At 51.3% G+C, this 18,483-nt stretch overlaps 1 protein-coding gene across 2 annotated transcripts in view; it reads left to right on the top strand.

The window, feature by feature from the left end:
• LOC147103056 (cytosolic 5'-nucleotidase 1A-like) overlaps positions 1 to 18,483 on the top strand; it is an 88,680-nt gene that overhangs the window by 64,616 nt on the left and 5,581 nt on the right. For both annotated transcript variants that reach the window (XM_085962329.1, XM_085962328.1), the window contains one exon: positions 17,129 to 17,313. In XM_085962329.1, the coding sequence (XP_085818455.1) occupies positions 17,129 to 17,313 (185 nt within the window). The remainder of the gene's footprint in view (positions 1 to 17,128; positions 17,314 to 18,483) is intronic.

Here is an 18,483-nt window from a genome sequence, read left to right as displayed (position 1 = left end):
GCAGGGAGAGTTCAGAGAATAATCGCAGGGAGAGGTCAGAGAGTAATCGCAGGGAGAGGTCAGAGAGTAATCGCAGGGAGAGGTCAGAGAGTAATCGCAGGGAGAGGTCGGAGAGTAATCGCAGGGAGAGGTCCGAGAGTAATCGCAGGGAGAGGTCGGAGAGTAATCGCAGGGAGAGGTCAGAGAGTAATCGCAGGGAGAGGTCAGAGAGTAATCGCAGGGAGAGGTCAGAGAGTAATCGCAGGATCACAGAGTAATTGCAGGGAGAGGTCAGAGAGTAATCGCAGGATCAGAGAGTAATCGCAGGGAGAGCTCAGAGAGTAATCGCAGGGAGAGGTCGGAGAGTAATCGCAGGGAGAGGTCAGAGTAATCGCAGGGAGAGGTCAGAGAGTAATCGCAGGGAGAGGTCGGAGAGTAATCGCAGGGAGAGGTCGGAGAGTAATCGCAGGGAGAGGTCAGAGAGTAATCGCAGGGGGAGGTCAGAGAGTAATCGCAGGGAGGTCAGAGAGTAATTGCAGGGAGAGGTCAGAGAGTAATCGCAGGGAGAGGGGATGCAGGAACAGAGCGACTGGGGGTGTGTGTACACAAATCTTTGAAGGTGGCAGGACAAGTTGATAAAGCTGTTTAAGAAGCACACGGGATCCTGGGCTATATAAACAGAGGCATTCGGGCTGGATTTTCATTGAGGAGGCGGGTAGGAGGCGGGACTACAACTTTCGGAGTGTAGTCCTGCCTCCATCGAGTTGTGGCCAACCCACGCGATTTTCACTTGATTGACCTTGTTGAGCCCGCCCAATGGGCTCAGCAGGCCAATTGAGGGCCACCCGGCAACAGGTGATATCACAGATTGACATTTCATCTGTCAAAGACTTTTGACAGATGAAATATCAGCATTTGACAGCTGTTTGAAGCTATCAAACACTGACAATCTGTACTCCAAGTTAATTCCTTCCTCTCAGGCTGATTTAGAGACCTCCCCGGAACAGAAAGCAGAATGCTGCAACTTTTGACAGATCGTGGCCATTCTGCTTTCTGTGCCGGTGAGATGAGGGACTCCCGAGACCTGAAGGAAGGAAGGCTGTAAAGGTAAGTAAAGGTAAGTAAAACTTCTTTAAACACTTTACACACACCAAACACACTTACCTCTGCACTCATGCACCCATCACTCACCTGAACACCGGACATCTCGAACGCTCCAAGCCCTTCAGCCCGACGGTCCGCCTCGCTAACTTGGCGTGGTTTGGAGCCGTCGGGAATCTCACACTTCAGGGATAAAAATAGGGATTAGGCTAAAAACTGTCTGTTAACTACCTGTTAACAGGCAGTTAATTGGCACTAATCCCCTTCCCGCCTCAGGGAGGCGGCTCCCAGCACAGGTCGGGTAGCCGCCTCCTTTGAAACTGGCATGGAGGCGGGTTGGGGGCGGGATGGGTTCGTGCCCCCCGATTTCGAGATTTCAACCCCCCACACACCTCCAATCCCACCTCCATGACCCAATGAAAATCCTGCCCAGAGAGTGCAAAAGCAAGGAAGTTATGCTAAACCTTTATAAAAACACTGGTTGGTTGCGTTCAATTCTGGGCACCCCACTTTAGGAAGGATGTCAAGGCCTTGGAGAGGCTGCAGAGGAGATTTACTAGAATGGTTCCAGGGATGAGGGGTTTCATTATGTGGAGAGACTGGAGAAGCTGGGATTGTTTTCCTTAGAGCAGAAAAGGTTAAGAGGAGATTTAACAGAGGTGTTCAAGTTTATGAAGCGTTTTGATAGAGTAGATAAGAAAAAACTTTCCACTCCAGGAGGATCAGTAACCAGAGGACACAGATTTTAGGTCATTGGCAAAAGAGCCAGAGGGGAGATGAGGAGAATGTTTTTTACGCAGCGTGTTATTGTGATCTGGAACTCTGAAAGGGTGGTGGAAGCAGAACCAATCGTAACTTTCCAAAGGGAATTAGGAGTGGGACTAATTGGATAGCTCTTTCACAGGCATGATGGGCCGAATGGCCTCCCTGTGTGCTATAAGATTCGATGATTTCGGAAGATGGAAGTGGAGCAGCCAGAAGTCGTGGTTCATGGTGGAACCAATGACACAGGAAGAATCGAATTGGGATCCTGTAATAGGCGTTTCAGCAATTATAAATATTAAAGAGCTCAAGGTATGGAATCTGAGGATTGCCCCCAGCGCCAGGCAGTGTACGAATAGTCAAATAGGAAGTTAAATGACTGGAGAGATGGTGCAGGAGGGACGGGTTCAAATTCCTGGGCCCAGGTCTGGGGCAGGAGTGGCCTGTACTGGGTGGACGGGCTTTACCTGAACAAGGCTGGGACCAAACTCCTCCCTGGGAGAGTAAGTAGTGATGTGGGGAGGGTTTAAAGTAATATGGGGAGAGGGGAAACGAGAATGGAGAATATACTTTTAGTCTAAAGAAGGCGGCAGTGGTGAATCTAGTAGGTAATGTGAGGGTAGGGAGAACATGGATCAAACAGTGACCGGAACATCATAAGTTTGTTCCCTCACCTTTTCAACAACAACAACAACAATTGCATTTACTTAACGGCCCAGAAATTCGGGTCGGGGGCTTCCCACGGGTGCAAGCCTCGGACCTGCACTTACCTTGTGCGCTGGCTGTTGAGCTGTGGGCCCGCGTGGGATTCCGATCCTGGGCCTGCTCCAACTGCTGGCGCACAGTGCTTGCGTATCCCAGGGGCGCTGCCTCTCTGGCGCACGTGTTCAACCTGTGAACCCCTTCCTTTAAGGGAACGGAAGTTCCGGTTTCCCGCGCATGTGCAGTGCATGCACGAAACCGGCACTTTCGTTGGGCCTACGGGTGAGTACCCAGCACGTACTCACCCGTGGGGACCCGAACTTCTGGCCCATTGTATTTCAGGAAGGAGAATAAGGAGGACATGAACACTAAATGGTAAAACTTCAGAAGGAGATGCGGAGCAAAGAGACTAAGATACTGAAAGTGGGAAAACAAGTTGATAAAACTGTTCATCTAAACAGGGGCATGGCATATAAAACCCCAAGAGGTAACAGTAAACCGGTATAAATTATTGGTCAGACTGCAGGCACAACATTGTCTCGGGTGTTGGACACCCTATTGAAGAAAAGGAAGACTTGCATTTATATAGCGCCTTTCACGACCACCGGACATCCCGAAGTGCTTTACAGCCAATGAAGCACTTTTTGAAGTGTAGTCACTGTTGTAATGTGGGAAACGCATTGTATGGCGGAGCAGGCTCGAGGGGCCGAATGGCCTGCTCCTGCTACTATCTTCTCTGTTTCTATAGCACTATTTCGAAGATTTGAAGAGGAGCAGGGGCGTCATCCCCGGTGTTCTGGCCAATATTTCCCCTCAATCAACATCGCTAAAAACAGATTATCTGGTCATTATCAGTTTGCTGTTTGTGGGAGCTTGCTATGGCAGGAATGACGTATGAGGAGAGAGTGGGTCGATTGGGCTTATACTCGCTGGAGTTTAGAAGAATGAAAGGGGATCTCATTGAAACTTATAAAGTTCTAACAGAACTAGACAGACTAGATGCAGGAAGGATGTTCCCGATGGTCGGGGAGTCCAGAACCAGGGGTCACAGTCTAAGGATAAGGGGTAGGCCATTTAGGACAGAAATGAGGAGGAATTTCTTCACCCAGAGAGTGGTGAACCTGTGGAATTCTCTACCACAGAAGGCAGTAGAGGCCAATACATTAAATATACTCAAGAAGGAGTTGGATATATTTCTTAAGGCTAAAGGGATCAAGGGGTATGGGGAGAAAGCAGGGACCGGGTACTGAATTTGGATGATCAGCCATGATCGCATTGTATGGCGGAGCAGGCTCGAAGGGCCGAATGGCCCACTCCTGCTCCTATCTTCTATGTTTCTATGTTTCTCTGGGTGAAGAAATTCCTCCTCATCTCAGTCCTAAATGGCTTACCCCTTATCCTCAGACTGTGATCCCTGGTTCTGGACTCCCCCGCCATTGGGAACATCCTTCCTGCATCTAGTCTGCCTAGTCCTGTTAGAATTTCATAAGTTTCAATGAGATCCCCTCTCATTCTTCCAAACTCTAGCGAATATAAGCCTAATCGACCCAATCTCTCCTCATACGTCATTCCTGCCATCCCAGGTATCAGTCTGGTGAATCTTCGCTGCACTCTCTCCATGGCAAGAACATCCTTCCTCAGATAAGGCGGCCAAAACTGCACACAATACTCAAGGTGTGGTCTCACCAAGGCCCTGTACAACTGCAGCAAGACATCCTTGCTCCTGTACTCGAATCCTCTCGCTATGAAGGCCAACATACCATTTGCCTTCTTAACCGCCTGCTGCACCTGCATGCTCACCTTCAGCGACTGGTGCACATGGACACCCAGGTCTCGTTGCACTTCCCCTTTTCCCAATCTATTGCCGTTCAGATAATAATCTGTCTTCCTGTTTTTGCCACCGAAGTGGATAACCTCACATTTATCCACATTATACTGCATTTGCCATGCATCTGCCCAATCACCCAACCTGTCCAAATCGTACTGGAGTTTCTCTGCATCCTCCTCACAGCACACACGCCCACCCAGCTTTGTGTCGTCTGCAAACTTGGAGATATTAAGCATCTAGTTCCCTCGTCTAGATCATTAATATATATTGTGAATAGCTGGGGTCCGAGCACCAATCCCTGCGGTACCCCACTAGTCACTGCCTGCCACTCGGAAAAAGACCCGTTTCTTCCAACTCTTTGCTTCCTGTCTGCCAACCAGTTCTCTAGCCAAGACAGTACCTTACGCCCAATCCCATGTGCTTTAACTTTGCACGCTAATCTCTTATGCGGGACCTTATCGAAAGCCTTCTGAAAGTGCAAATACACCACATCCACTGGTTCTCCCTTATCTATTCTACCAGTTACATCCTCAAAAAATTCCAGTAGATTAGTCAAGCATGATTTACCTTTTGTAAATCCATGTTGACTTTGTCCAATCCTGTCACTGTTTTCCAAGTGTTCTGCTATTACATCTTTTATAATGGACTCTAGCATTTTCTCCACTACCGATGTCAGGCTTACCGGTCTATAATTCCCCGTTTTCTCTCTACCACCTTTTTTAAATAGTGGGGTTACATTAGCTATCCTCCAATCCATGGGAACTGTTCCAGAGCCTATCGAATTTTGGAAGATGACCAGCAATGCATCTATTATTTCTAGGGCCACTTCCTTAAGTACCCTAGGATGTAGATTAACAGGCCCTGGGGATTTATCGGTCTTCAATCCCGTCAATTTCCCTAACGCCATTTCCCTACAAATACTGATTTTATTCAATTCCTCCCTCTCATTAGACCCTATGTTCCCCGACATCTTTGGGAGGTTATTTGTGTCCTCCTTTGTGAAGACAGAACCAAATTATGTATTTAATTGGTCAGCCATTTCTTTGTTCCCCATTATAAATTCCCCTGATTCTGACTGCAAGGGACCTACGCTTGACTTCACCAATCTTTTTCTCTTCACATATCTATAGATGCTTTTACAGTCAGTTTTTATATTCCCTGCAAGCATACTCTCATAATCTATTTTCCCCCTCTTAATTAATCCCTTTGTCCTCCTTTGCTGAATACTAAACTGCTCCCAATCCTCAGGTTTGCTGCTTTTTCTGGCCAAATTATATGTCCTCTCCTTGGATCTTATGCTATCCCTAATTTCCCTTGTTAGCCACGGTTGAGTCACCTTTTTTGTTTTATTTTTATGCCAAACAGGGATGAACAAATTCTGTAGTTCATCCATGTGATCTTTAAATGTTTGCCATTGCCTATCCACCGTCAACCCTTTAAAGTAACGTTCCCCAATCCTAGCCAACTCGTGCCTCATACCATCGTAGTTTCCTTTATTTAAATTCAGGACCCTAGTCTCTGAATCAACTACTTCACTCTCCATCTTAATGAAGAATTCTATCATATTATGATCGCTCCGCCCCAAGGGGCCTCGCACAACAAGATTGCTAATGAATCCTTTCTCATTACATAATACCCAGTCTAAGATGGCCTGATCTCTAATTGGTTCCTCGACATATTGGTCCAGGAAACCATCCCGTATACACTCTAGGAATTCCTCCTCCACAGTATTGTTACTAACTTGGTTAGCCCAATCTATATGTAGATTAAAGTCACCCATGATAACTGCTGCGCCCTTATTGCACGCATCTCTAATTTCCCGTTTAATGTCATCCCCAACCTCAGCGTTACTGTTTGGGGGTCTGTATACAACTCCCACAAATGTTTTCTGCCCCTTGGTATTTCTCAGCTCTGCCCATACAGATTCCACATCATCAGAGCTAATATCTTTCCTTACTATTGTGTTAATCTCCTCTTTAACCAGCAATGCTGCCCCACCTCCTTTTCCTTTTTTCCTGTCCTTCCTGAATATTGAATACCCTTGGATGTTAAATTCCCAGTCTTGGTCACCCTGGAGCCATGTCTCCGTAATCCCAATTATATCATATCCGTTTACATCTATTTGCGCAGCTAATTCATCCACCTTATTACGAATGCTCCTCGCATTAAGACACAAAGGGGGCGAAATTCAGTTGGCTGCGCCACCCGTTAGCACCTTAAGAGGGCGATAAGTGGGGCGCGAGGCGGCTAGCGCCCGGGCGCGGCGAGACCTGCGCCTCTCGCAAAATTGAGCGGACATTTAGCAGCGGCGCTAAACCGCAATGCCCGCTCAGCTGCGCGCGCAGCTCCTGACGTCATTTCATGGTGCAACGCCCTTGGGGCGCCCCGAACCGGAACTTCAGTGGTGCCCCCTTCCTTTCCGCCTGTCACTCCCAGCGACTGGTTGACTGGAACGGTTTCCAGTCGCTGTGGGGCTGGGGGGGTGCTATTTAAAGGGGGCTCTTCCTGGCTTCTTAGTGGTAGCCATTTTTGCACCACTCCTGTGTGAGAGAGAGAGAGATTTGCAGAGAGACAGAGGGAGAGAGCTTTCTGCATTGACTCAGCGCTCGCACAGGTACTTCTGGCTTCGGCCCAGAACTTTGCAGTTGGTTTGCTTTTTCACTGGCATAACCTTGAGTGGCCACATACTATGGGGGCTGCAATGGGTGGGAACGTTGGGCTTCTCCATTACATTGAGAGGGCTCAGAGACGCCGAGAGAGAGTGCCAATCATGGCCAGACGGAGGAGGGCCAACAGGCGTCGGCACACGAGACCTTACCGTCCCAGGGTTTTCCCACCAACAGTTCTCATACCTCAACATGTCTGAGGAGCAGTGTTTTCGGAGGCTGCGATTCAGCAGGGAGGTGGTCACTGAGCTCTGCCACCTGCTTCAGCCAGATCTGCAGCCTCAACTGAGGAGCAGGACGTCTCTGTCGGTGGCAGTGAAGGTCACAGTGGCTCTCAACTTCTATGCCACTGGCTCCTTTCAATCCGCTACTGGGGACATTGCCAATACAGTATCTCCTAGTTCGCGGTGCATTGCTGCATCCGTCAAGTCACGAATGCCCTCTTTAAAAGGAGACGTCAGTACATTTCCTTCCCCATGACCCCGGACAAGCAGCAAGAGCGCGCAATGGGATTTGCAAGAATAGCGGGCTTCCCCATGGTCCAGGGCGCCATTGACTGCACGTATGTGGCTTTGCGGATGCCGCAAGAGAATGCCGAGGATTACCGCAACCGGCAGGGGTTCCATTCGTTGAACGTCCAGTTGGTGTGTGACCACAGACAGCTGATAGTCGCCGTCAATGCCCGCTTTCCAGGCAGCAGCCATGACGCCTTCATCCTGCGCCAGACTTCTGTGGCAGACCTTTTTGAGGCCCCGGCTCACCCAGGAGGCTGGCTTCTCGGGGACAAGGACTATCCTCTGTGCACCTGGCTGATGACCCCGCTCCGTTCGCCCAGCATCCCTGCTGAAGAACGATACAATGAGAGCCATCAAGCGACCAGGAACATCATTGAGCACACAATCGGCGTGCTAAAGCAACGATTCCGCTGTCTGGACCATTCCGGGGGAGCCCTTCAGTACTCGCCTGAGCGAGTCTCCCATTTTGTTGTAGTGTGCTGCATGCTGCACAACCTGGCAATCCTCAGGACTCAGCCACTGCCACCAGACATTGGAGCACCAGCGGAGGAGGAGGAGGAGCAGCAGCACCAGGACGGGAGGGAGGCACAAAGTGCAAGGGCCGTCCGTCAGCAGCTTATTGCAAGTCGGTTCTAGGACCCCTCTGAGGGAATGGCTTCTGCCATTCAAAGAACATGAATGGAACCGTGCCGCAACCCCTAAGCCGGTCAAGGCAACAAATACTTCAAAGAACAAACATGCACAATCTGAATAAAGACACTTCTTTATTTAACAAACTGTGTGCCCTCCCCGCACGACAAAGTAATAGAGAGAAACCCCAAAAAGCAGTCAGTCACATAACTGGCTCTCACACCCTGGAGACAATGAACAAAACAGTAACCAAAAAATGACCACGATCCTCAGCCTTCAATAAAACATTTAACAGCATTTTGCCACACCTCCTACTTTTTGCCCTTCGAGGGTGATCTGCTTCGCTTGCGAGATTGGCCCCTTCCCACCCTGCAGCTCCTCTGCAGTGGGACCCCAGTGGCTGCAGCAAGGCTGGTGGAAGGCTGCTGAGTGTCAGAAACTGAGACTGCAGATGCCCTTGAGGGGCGGCCTGGACCAGCTCTGGGCCTGGAGGGCCCGGCTGCTGACTGCTCCAACTCTGCATGGGTGGCAGCAGTCTGTCCTACAGGTGGTGGCAGCTGCAGTGGAGAAGTGACAGTGTTGGCAGCAGGAATGCTGCCATCCTGACAGAGGACAGCCACTCCCTGGTCGGACGACACACTGGCACTCCCACGGGGCAGCACTGCAGCATGCGGAGCAATCTGCTGAATCACAGACTGCTGGCCTGCTGCGGCACGGCGAGGGCCCCGGCGATTCATGCCCGATCCAGCGAGGGTGGCAGCAGTTAGTGCTCGTGTGGCCTCAATCTGCGTCTGCATGAGACCAGCCACTGACTGCATTGCAGCACTAAGCACTTGCGTGGCAGCCGCCTGTGCTGCGCCGAAGTCCTGGACACTCCTTGCCTGTGCTGCGCCGAAGTCCTGGACACTCCTTGCCAGTGACGCGCCGAAGTCCTGGCTCCTTGCCAGTGACTCAATGGATTCGGGCATCCTTGCCACTGCAGCCATGAGCTCAGTGTGCCTGTGCTCCGCCTGGGCGCTCATTTCAGCGAGGAGCCGCACCTCTTCTGTGCTCACTGTAGCAGGACTCGAGGCCAGACTCTCCCTCCGGGGAGAAGGCCACTGAGCTTTCCTACACCCCCGCCCCCCCCCCCCCCCCGCATTGCTGCAGCCCGCTGGGCCCCGGAGCTTCACCCTCCTCAGACCATTCCCCCCTGCTCCCCTCCAGGGAAGACGTGTCCCCATTATGGCCATGGGCTGCCTCGGCTGAGGGTGGCACTGATGGTCCCGCTTCCTCCTCGTCGTCGCCTTCAGAGTCACTCACAGTGGCAGCTTGAGGGCCCGCCTCCTCACCTGGTGAATCAGCATCTGAAAGCAGGGAGGTACAAGAGTGGCTTTAGCGTGAGGACAGGGTGGCAGCGAGGGAGGCATGAGTGCTGCAATGTACTGTATTGGTTCGATAGTGGCAAAGGATGCTGGTGTGAGGCACAAGTGGAAGGGGAGAGGTCAAAAAGGTGATGACCTTACCATTGCTGTCCAGAACGGGGTCGGCATCTCCAGTGGCGACGGGGCCAATCATCCGGCCTGCCATAATCCGCTGGACTCGCTGCTCCAGATCGGTGAGGGCTTGATGGTGAGGCCGGCCTCCCCCGGTCCGTTGCTGCTGCCTCCTGTTATGGGCCAGCTTGCCCTGCAAGAGAAAGGATGGGCTCTGAGTACAGTGTGAAGCCCTGATCTTGGCTGCACTGCCTCCCATGGTGGAATAGCCCTTACAGTGTGAAGCCCTGATCTTGGCTGCACTGCCTCCCATGGTCGATTAGCCCTTACAGTGTGTAAAGTGCTGAATGTGCTTGTGAGTTTCATGAAAGGCCCATAGGTGTTGGATGAGGGCTGGGCATTGGGGCTTTCAGGACCCTTTGGTCATAAAGTGAGGTCAACATGCAGGGATGAAGAGGATTCTGAAAAGGGCACTCACCCTGACGACCCGAGTGAGGTCGTTGAACTTCTTCCTGCATTGCACAGGGGTCCTAGGCACCATGCTGCTGGAGGTCACTCAGTGAGCCACCTCCCTCCAAGCTTTGTGATAGTCGGGTGGCAGCGGCCTCCTGCCACTGTCCGGAAACAGGATAGATCGCCTGCGCTCCACCGTGCCAACCAGAACCTGCAAGGCCCCCTCGCTGAACCGCTGCGCTCGCTCCCTGGCCCTCTCCATGGTCCTAGGCATAAGAATGTGGCAGCAGGTCTGTCCAGGCCGAGAATCAGCGCTCTGATGTGCAGGGTGTGGCTGCAATCCAAGATCGAACCTCCCCTTTAAGAGCTGACCGGTTCCAGCGTGTCTGCGTTCAATCGCTAACTGGCTGCACCTGCGCTGCGCCCGCCCTCGGTGGTCGCGCCTCGCTTCTCAGGCTTAGCACCTTAAGACAGTCGTGCAGCGCCTGTTTTAGCGTTCCAAGCACCTCCTGGGGCGAAGCAGGTCAATTTACCAGTAGGTGGCGATAATTTGCGCCGGGCGCAAAATTTTGCGCCCGGTCGATACTTACGCCCCAAACGGGACGATACTGAATTTCTCCCCCCAAGCCTTCAGGCTTGATTTTTTAACACTCTTAGTCCTTTTAGAATTATTATTTAGTGTGGCCCTGTTTGATTTACACCCTTGATTTCTCTGCCTTCTACTTTTGCTTTTCTCCTTCCTGTCTTTTGTTTCTATCCTTGCTTCCATTTCCTCTGTCTCCCTGCACAGGTTCCCAAGCCCCTGCCATTTTAGTTTAAACCCTCCCCAACAGCACTAGCAAACACTCCCCCTAGGACATCGGTTCCGGTCCCGCCCAGGTCCAACCCGTCCAGTTTGTACTGGTCCCACCTCCCCCAGAACTGGTTCCAATGTCCCAGGAATTTGAATCTCTCCCCCTTGCACCATTCCTCTAGCCACTTTTTACGTCCACCTGAGAGGGCAGACGTGGCCTCAGTTTAACGTCTCATCTGAAAGACGGCACCTGCAACAGTGCAGCACTCCCTCAGTACTGCACTCGAGTGTTAGCCTAAGTCTCTGGAGTTGAACCAACAACCTTCTGACTCAGAGGTGAGTGTGCTACCACGGCTGAAGAACAATATCAAGGATGCAGAAGAGATTGACTAAGAGGAGCCTTCAGTTCTGAGGAGAGACTACAGGAACAGAAAGAAACTGAAGAGGAGATCGAACAGAGATGTTCAAAGTTATGCGGGTTTTACTCAAGTAAATCAGGAAAAACTATTTCCACTCTTAGTGAGTTAATAACTGGAGGTAGTTAATTGAAGACCAAAAGGAGAGTTAGGAGAACTACTTCCCGCAGAGGGTTGTTCAGACATAGGCTGTCTGGCAAGACACAGTGGAGGAAGCAAAATCCAGAATAGCGTTTAAAAGGGCGCTTCATAAACATTTAACAAAGGCCGTGGGAGTGAAGAGCTCTGTCAGAGAGCAGGCACTGGCATGATGGGCCGAATGGCCTCCCTCTGTGCTGTATGATTCTCTGATAGTGTCTGATGTGAGTGTTTCTGATTCTCCTGCTGCAATTTAATATTGCTCAGCCCCCACTTCACCTGTTGCCTCCTGTTATCGTGGCTGCATTCGTGGCATATCTTGACACTGCAGAGGCATAGCTGCCCATATATAGCAGTGCGACACATGCCAACCACAGCAGATTTAGACCCGCAGTCAGCTGGCAGAGAAAGTCACCCTCACACAGAATCAATGGCGAACCCACCATTCTCCAGAGGCTGATGGTGTGTTAGAGACTGGAGACTGTCACACAACAATCCCCCTCCCCCTCCACAATCCCCTCCCCCTCCGCGATCCCCTCCCCCTCCGCGATCCCCTCCCCCTCCGCGATCCCCTCCCCCTCCGCGATCCCCTCCCCTCCGCGATCCCCTCCCCTCCGCGATCCCCTCCCCCTCCGCGATCCCCTCCCCCTCCGCGATCCCCTCCCCCTCCGCGATCCCCTCCCCCTCCGCGATCCCCTCCCCTCCGCGATCCCCTCCCCTCCGCGATCCCCTCCCCTCCGCAATCCCCTCCCCTCCGCAATCCCCTCCCCCTCCCCTCCGCAATCCCCTCCCCTCCGCAATCCCCTCCCCCTCCGCAATCCCCTCCCCTCCGCAATCCCCTCCCCCTCCGCAATCCCCTCCCCCTCCGCAATCCCCTCCCCTCCGCAATCCCCTCCGCTCCGCAATCCCCTCCGCTCCGCAATCCCCTCCCCTCCGCAATCCCCTCCCCCTCCGCAATCCCCTCCCCTCCGCAATCCCCTCCCCTCCGCGATCCCCTCCCCCTCCCCTCCGCGATCCCCTCCCCCTCCCCTCCGCAATCCCCTCCCCTCCGCAATCCCCTCCCCCTCCGCAATCCCCTCCCCTCCGCAATCCCCTCCCCCTCCGCAATCCCCTCCCCCTCCGCAATCCCCTCCCCCTCCGCAATCCCCTCCCCCTCCGCAATCCCCTCCCCCTCCGCAATCCCCTCCCCCTCCGCAATCCCCTCCCCTCCGCAATCCCCTCCGCTCCGCAATCCCCTCCCCTCCGCAATCCCCTCCCCTCCGCAATCCCCTCCCCCTCCGCAATCCCCTCCCCTCCGCGATCCCCTCCCCTCCGCGATCCCCTCCCCCTCCGCAATCCCCTCCCCCTCCGCAATCCCCTCCCCCTCCGCAATCCCCTCCCCCTCCGCAATCCCCTCCCCCTCCGCAATCCCCTCCCCCTCCGCAATCCCCTCCGCTCCGCAATCCCCTCCCCTCCGCAATCCCCTCCCCCTCCGCAATCCCCTCCCCCTCCGCAATCCCCTCCCCCTCCGCAATCCCCTCCCCCTCCGCAATCCCCTCCCCCTCCGCAATCCCCTCCCTCTCCGCAATCCCCTCCCTCTCCGCAATCCCCTCCCCCTCCGCAATCCCCTCCCCTCCGCAATCCCCTCCCCTCCGCAATCCCCTCCCCTCCGCAATCCCCTCCCCCTCCGCAATCCCCTCCCCCTCCGCAATCCCCTCCACAATCCCCTCCCCCTCCACAATCCCCTCCCCCTCCACCATCCCCTCCCCACCACAATCCCCAGCCTCACCCCCAGCCCCACAGTCACCCTTCCCTCCATCAAAGATCAGAAGTGGGGATTTTCACTGATGAATGCACAGTGTTCAGTTCCATTCACAACTCCTCAGATAATGAAGCAGTCCATGCCCGCATGCAACAAGACCTGGACGACATTCAGGCTTGGGCTGATAAGTGGCAGGTAACATTCACACCACACAAGTGCCAGGCAATGATCATCTCCAACAAGAGAAAATCTAACCACATCCCCTTGACTTTCAATGGCATTACCATCATCGAATCCCCCACCATCAACATCCAGGGGTCACCATTGGCCAGAATCTTAACTAGACCAACCACATAAATATTACGGCTGCAAGAGCAAGGTGGGTATTCTGCGAAAGTGTCTCACCTCCTGACTCCCCAAAGCCTTTCCACCATCTACAAAGCACAAATATAGAAAGTTCAGAGAAGTGAAAAAGAAAATAAGAGGGGCAAAGAGAGGGTATGAGAATAGAATGACAGCCAACATAAAAGGTAATCCAAAAGTCTTCTATAGGCATATACATAGTAATTGGGTAGTAAGAGGAGGGGTGAGGCCGATTAGGGACCAAAAAGGAGACCTACACATAGAGGCAGAGGGTATGGCTGAGGTACTAAATGAGTACTTTGCATCTGTCTTCACCAAGGAAGAGGATGCTGCCATAGACATAGTGAAGGAGCAGGTAGTTGAGATACTGGATGGGATAAAAATTGATAAAGAGGAGGTACTAGAAAGGCTGGCTGTACTTAAAGTAGATAAGTCACCAGGACCGGATGGGATGCATCCTAGGATGCTGAGGGAAGTGAAGGAAATCGTGCAGGTACTGACCATAATCTTTCAATCCAACTTAGAAACAGGGCTGGTGTCAGAGGACTGGAGAATTGCAAATATTAAACCCTTGTTCAAAAAAGGGTGTAAAGATTAACCCAGTAACTATAGGCCGGCCAGTTTAACCTCGGTAGTGGGGAAGCTTTTAGAAACAATAATCAGGGACAAAATTAACAGTCACTTGGACAAGTGTTGATTAATTAAGGAAAGCCAGCACGGAATTGTTAAAGGCAAATCGTGTTTAACCAACTTGATCGAGTTTTTTGATGAAGTAACAGAGAGGGTTGATGAGGGCAATGCGGTTGACGTGGTGTACATGGATTTCCAAAAGGCATTCGACAAAGAGCCACATAATAGGCTTGCCAGCAAAGTTTAAGCCTATGAAATAAAAGGGACAGTGGCAGCATGGATACAAAACTGGCTAAGTGACAGGAAACAGATTAGTGGTGAATGGTTGTTTTTCGGACTGGAGGAAGGTACACAGTGGTGTTCCCCACGGGTCGGTTCTAGGACCACTGCTTTTCTTGATAAATATTAACGACTCTGACTTGGGTGTACAGGGCACAATTTCAAAATTTGCAGATGTCACAAAACTTGGAAGTATCGTGAACAGTGAGGAGGATAGTGATAAACTGAAAGAAGACATAGGCTGGTGGAATGGGCGGACACATGGCAGATGAAGTTTAATGCAGAAAAGTGAGAAGTGATACATTTTGGTAGAAAGAATGAAGAGAGGAACTCTAAACTAAAGGATACAATCCTAAAGGGGGTGCATGAACAGAGAGACCTCGAGATGTATGTGCACAAATCGTTGAAGGTGGCAGGGCAGGTTGAGAAAGCAGTTAAAAAAGCTTACGTGATCCTGGGCTTCATGAATAGAGGTATAGAGTACAAAAGTGTGGAAATTATGATGAAGCTGTATAAAACACTGGTTCAGCCTCAACTGGAGTATTGGTTCCAATTCTGGGCACCGCACTTTAGGAAGGATGTGAAGGCCTTAGAGAGGGTGCAGAAAAGATTTGCGAGAATGATTCCAGGGATGAGGGACTTCAGTTATGTGGATAGACTGGAGAAGCTTGGGTTGTTCTCCTTAGAGCAGAGTAGATTGAGAGGAGATTTGATAGAGATGTTCAACATCATGAGGGGTCTGGACACAGTAGATAGAAAGAAACTGTTCCCATTGGCTGAAGGGTCAAGAATCAGAGGACACAGATTGGCAGAAGAACCAAAGGCAACATGAGGGAAAACTTGTTTACGCAGCGAGTGGTTAGGATCTGGAACGCACTGCCTGAGAGGGTGGTGGAGGCAGATTCAATCAGGGCTTTCAAAAGGGAATTAGATAATTACCTGAAAGAAAATAATTTGCAGGACTCTGGGGAAAGGGCGGGGGAGTGGGACTGGCTGAGGTGCTCTTGCAGAGGGCCGGCACGGTCTCGACAGGCTGTAACCATTGTATGATTCTAAGTCAGGAGTGTGATGAAATACTCTCCACTTGCCTGGATGAGTGCAGCTCCAACAACACTCAAGAACCTCGACACCGTCCAGGACAAAGCAGCCCGCTTGATTGGCACCCCATCCACCACCTTAAACATTCACTCCCTCCACCACCGGCGCACTGTGGGTGCAGTGTGTACCATCTACAAGATGCACTGCAGCAACTCGCCAAGGCTTCTTCGGCAGCACCTCCCAAACCCGCGACCTCTTCCACCTAGAAGGACAAGGGCAGCAGACGTATGGGAACACCACCACCTCCAAGTTCCCCTCCAAGTCACACACCAAATTGACTTGGACATATATCGCTGTTCCTTCATCATCACTGGGTCAAAATGCTGGAACTCCCTCCCTAACAGCACTGTGGGAGTACCTTCACCACATCATAGAATCATAGAAAGTTACAGCACCGAAGGAGGCCATTCGGCCCATCGTGTCCGCGCCGGCCAACAACGAGCTATCCAGCCTAATCCCACTTCCCAGCTCTTGGTCCGTAGCCCTGCAGGTTGCAGCATCCCAAGTGCACATCCAAGTACTTTTTAAATGTGGTTAGGGTTCCTGCCTCTACCACCCTTTCAGGCAGTGAGTTCCAGACCCCCACAACTCTCTGGGTGAAGAAATGTCCCCTCAAATCCCCTCTAAACCTTCCCCAATTACTTTAAATCTGTGCCCCCTGGTTTTTGACCCCTCTGCTAAAGGAAATAGGTCCTTTCTATCCACTTTATCTAGGCCCATCATAATTTTATACACCTCAATAAGGTCTCCCCTCAGCCTTCTCTGTTCCAAGGAAAACAGACCCAGCCTATCCAGTCTTTCCTCATAGCGAAGATTCTCTACTCCCGGCAACATCCTTGTAAATCTCCTCTGTACCCTCTCTAGTGCAATCACATCTTTCCTGTAATGTGGTGACCAGAACTGCACGCAGTACTCTAGCTGAGGCCTAACTCGTGTTTTATACAGTTGAAGCATAACCCCCCTGCTCTTGTTTTCTATGCCACGGCTAATAAAGGCAAGTATTCCGTGTGCCTTCTTAACCACCTTATCTACCGGGCCTGCTACCTTCAGGGATCTGTGGACATGCACTCCAAGGTCCCTTTGTTCCTCTACACTACTCAGTGTCCTACCATTTAATGTGTATTCCCTTGCCTTGTTCGCCCTCCCCAAATGCATTACCTCACACTTCTCCGGATTGAATTCCATTTGCCACTGTTCTGCCCATCTGACCAATTTATTGATATCTTCCTGCAGTCTACAGCTTCCTTCTTCAGTATCAACCACACGGCCAATTTTAGTATCATCTGCAAACATGGACTGCAGTGGTTCAAGAAGGCAGCTCACCACCACCTTCTCAAGGGCAGTTAGGGATGGGCAATAAATGCTGGCTTTGCCAAAAATGCCCAGATCCTGTGAATGAATTAAAAAAAACACCCTTACCCCATCCCCCAACCTTGACCTCGCGTTGTCCACACCCCACCCTCCTGTAGCAGTGCGCAGGGACTGTCCTGGTTCTGGGGATGTTCCAATCACTGTCTGATTTGGACTCAGGTACTGACTGAGGTTTTTCTCTTTGCCAGGGATTGCTGCTGCGACGATCTTCAGTCCCAATAAAGACATCAATGTGTCGGAGAGCCAGCTGAGGGTGGCTTTTGATGGAGATGCTGTCCTTTTTTCAGATGAATCAGAACAGATTGTCAAGGAGCTTGGATTAGATAAATTCTTTGAGCATGAACAGACCAATGAAAACAAACCATTAGCCACGGTAAGATTCCTTGCAGATTGAAGTGTGAACAAGGAGCTGGTGGAGTGCGGAGAATGGTGGGGATGAAGTGTGAGTGTGGCGCCTCGCTCACACTGAGTGTGTCGTGTGTGTGACTGATTGCAAATGTCGCAGCGGCTCCGCTGTGTGGGGCAGCGAAGTTCCTCAGTCACCAGTGATTCACTGTGAGGTACAGATCCCATCGTAACACTGAGCATTCAGGGTCAGTGTGAGGCACAGATCCCATCGTAACACTGAGCATTCAGGGTCAGTGTGAAGTACAGATCCCATCGTAACACTGACCATTCAGGGTCAGTGTGAGGTACAGATCCCAACATAACACTGACCATTCAGGGTCACTGTGAGTGTGAACACTCTGCACTGAGTGCGAATGATCTCTGCATTGTGAGTGTGAACACTCTGCACTGTGAGTGTGAACACTCTCTGCACTGAGTGCGAATGATCTCTGCATTGTGAGTGTGAATATTCTGCACTGTGAGTGTGAACACACTCTGCACTGAGTGTGAATGATCTCTGCACTGTGAGTGTGAACACTCTGCACTGTGAGTGTGAACACTGCACTGAGTGTGAACACTGCACTGAGTGAATGATCTCTGCACTGTGACTGTGAACACTCTACACTGAGTGTGAAAACTATCTACACTGTGAATGTGAATGATCTCTACTGTGAGTGTGAACACTCTGCACTGTGAATGATCTCTGCACTGAGTGTGAACACTATCTGTACTGTGAGTATGAACATTCTCTGCATTGTGAGTGTGAACACTACACTGAGTGTGAACACTCTCTGCACTGTGAGTGTGAATGATTTCTGCACTGTGAGTGTGAACACTATCTGCACTGTGAGTGTGAACATTATCTGCACTGTGAGTGTGAACACTGCACTGAGTGTGAATGATCTCTGCACTGTGAGTGTGAACGCTCTGCACGGAGTGTGAAAACTATCTACACTGTGAGTGTGAATGATCTCTGCACTGTGAGTGTGAACACTCTGCACTGTGAATGATCTCTGCACTGAGTGTGAACACTCTGCACTGTGAGCGTGAACATTCTCTGCACTGAGTGTGAACACTATCTGCACTGTGAGTGTGAACACTCTACACTGAGTGTGAAAACTATCTACACTGAGTGTGAATGATCTCTACTGTGAGT

This window comes from Somniosus microcephalus, chromosome 20, assembly GCF_052327205.1.
Source record: "Somniosus microcephalus isolate GS21.2 chromosome 20, FLI_Smic_1.0, whole genome shotgun sequence".
NCBI classification, from domain to species: Eukaryota; Metazoa; Chordata; class Chondrichthyes; order Squaliformes; family Somniosidae; genus Somniosus; species Somniosus microcephalus.
The sequence above is the reverse complement of the archived record's forward strand: the minus strand, read 5'-3'. Positions and strand labels throughout refer to the sequence as shown.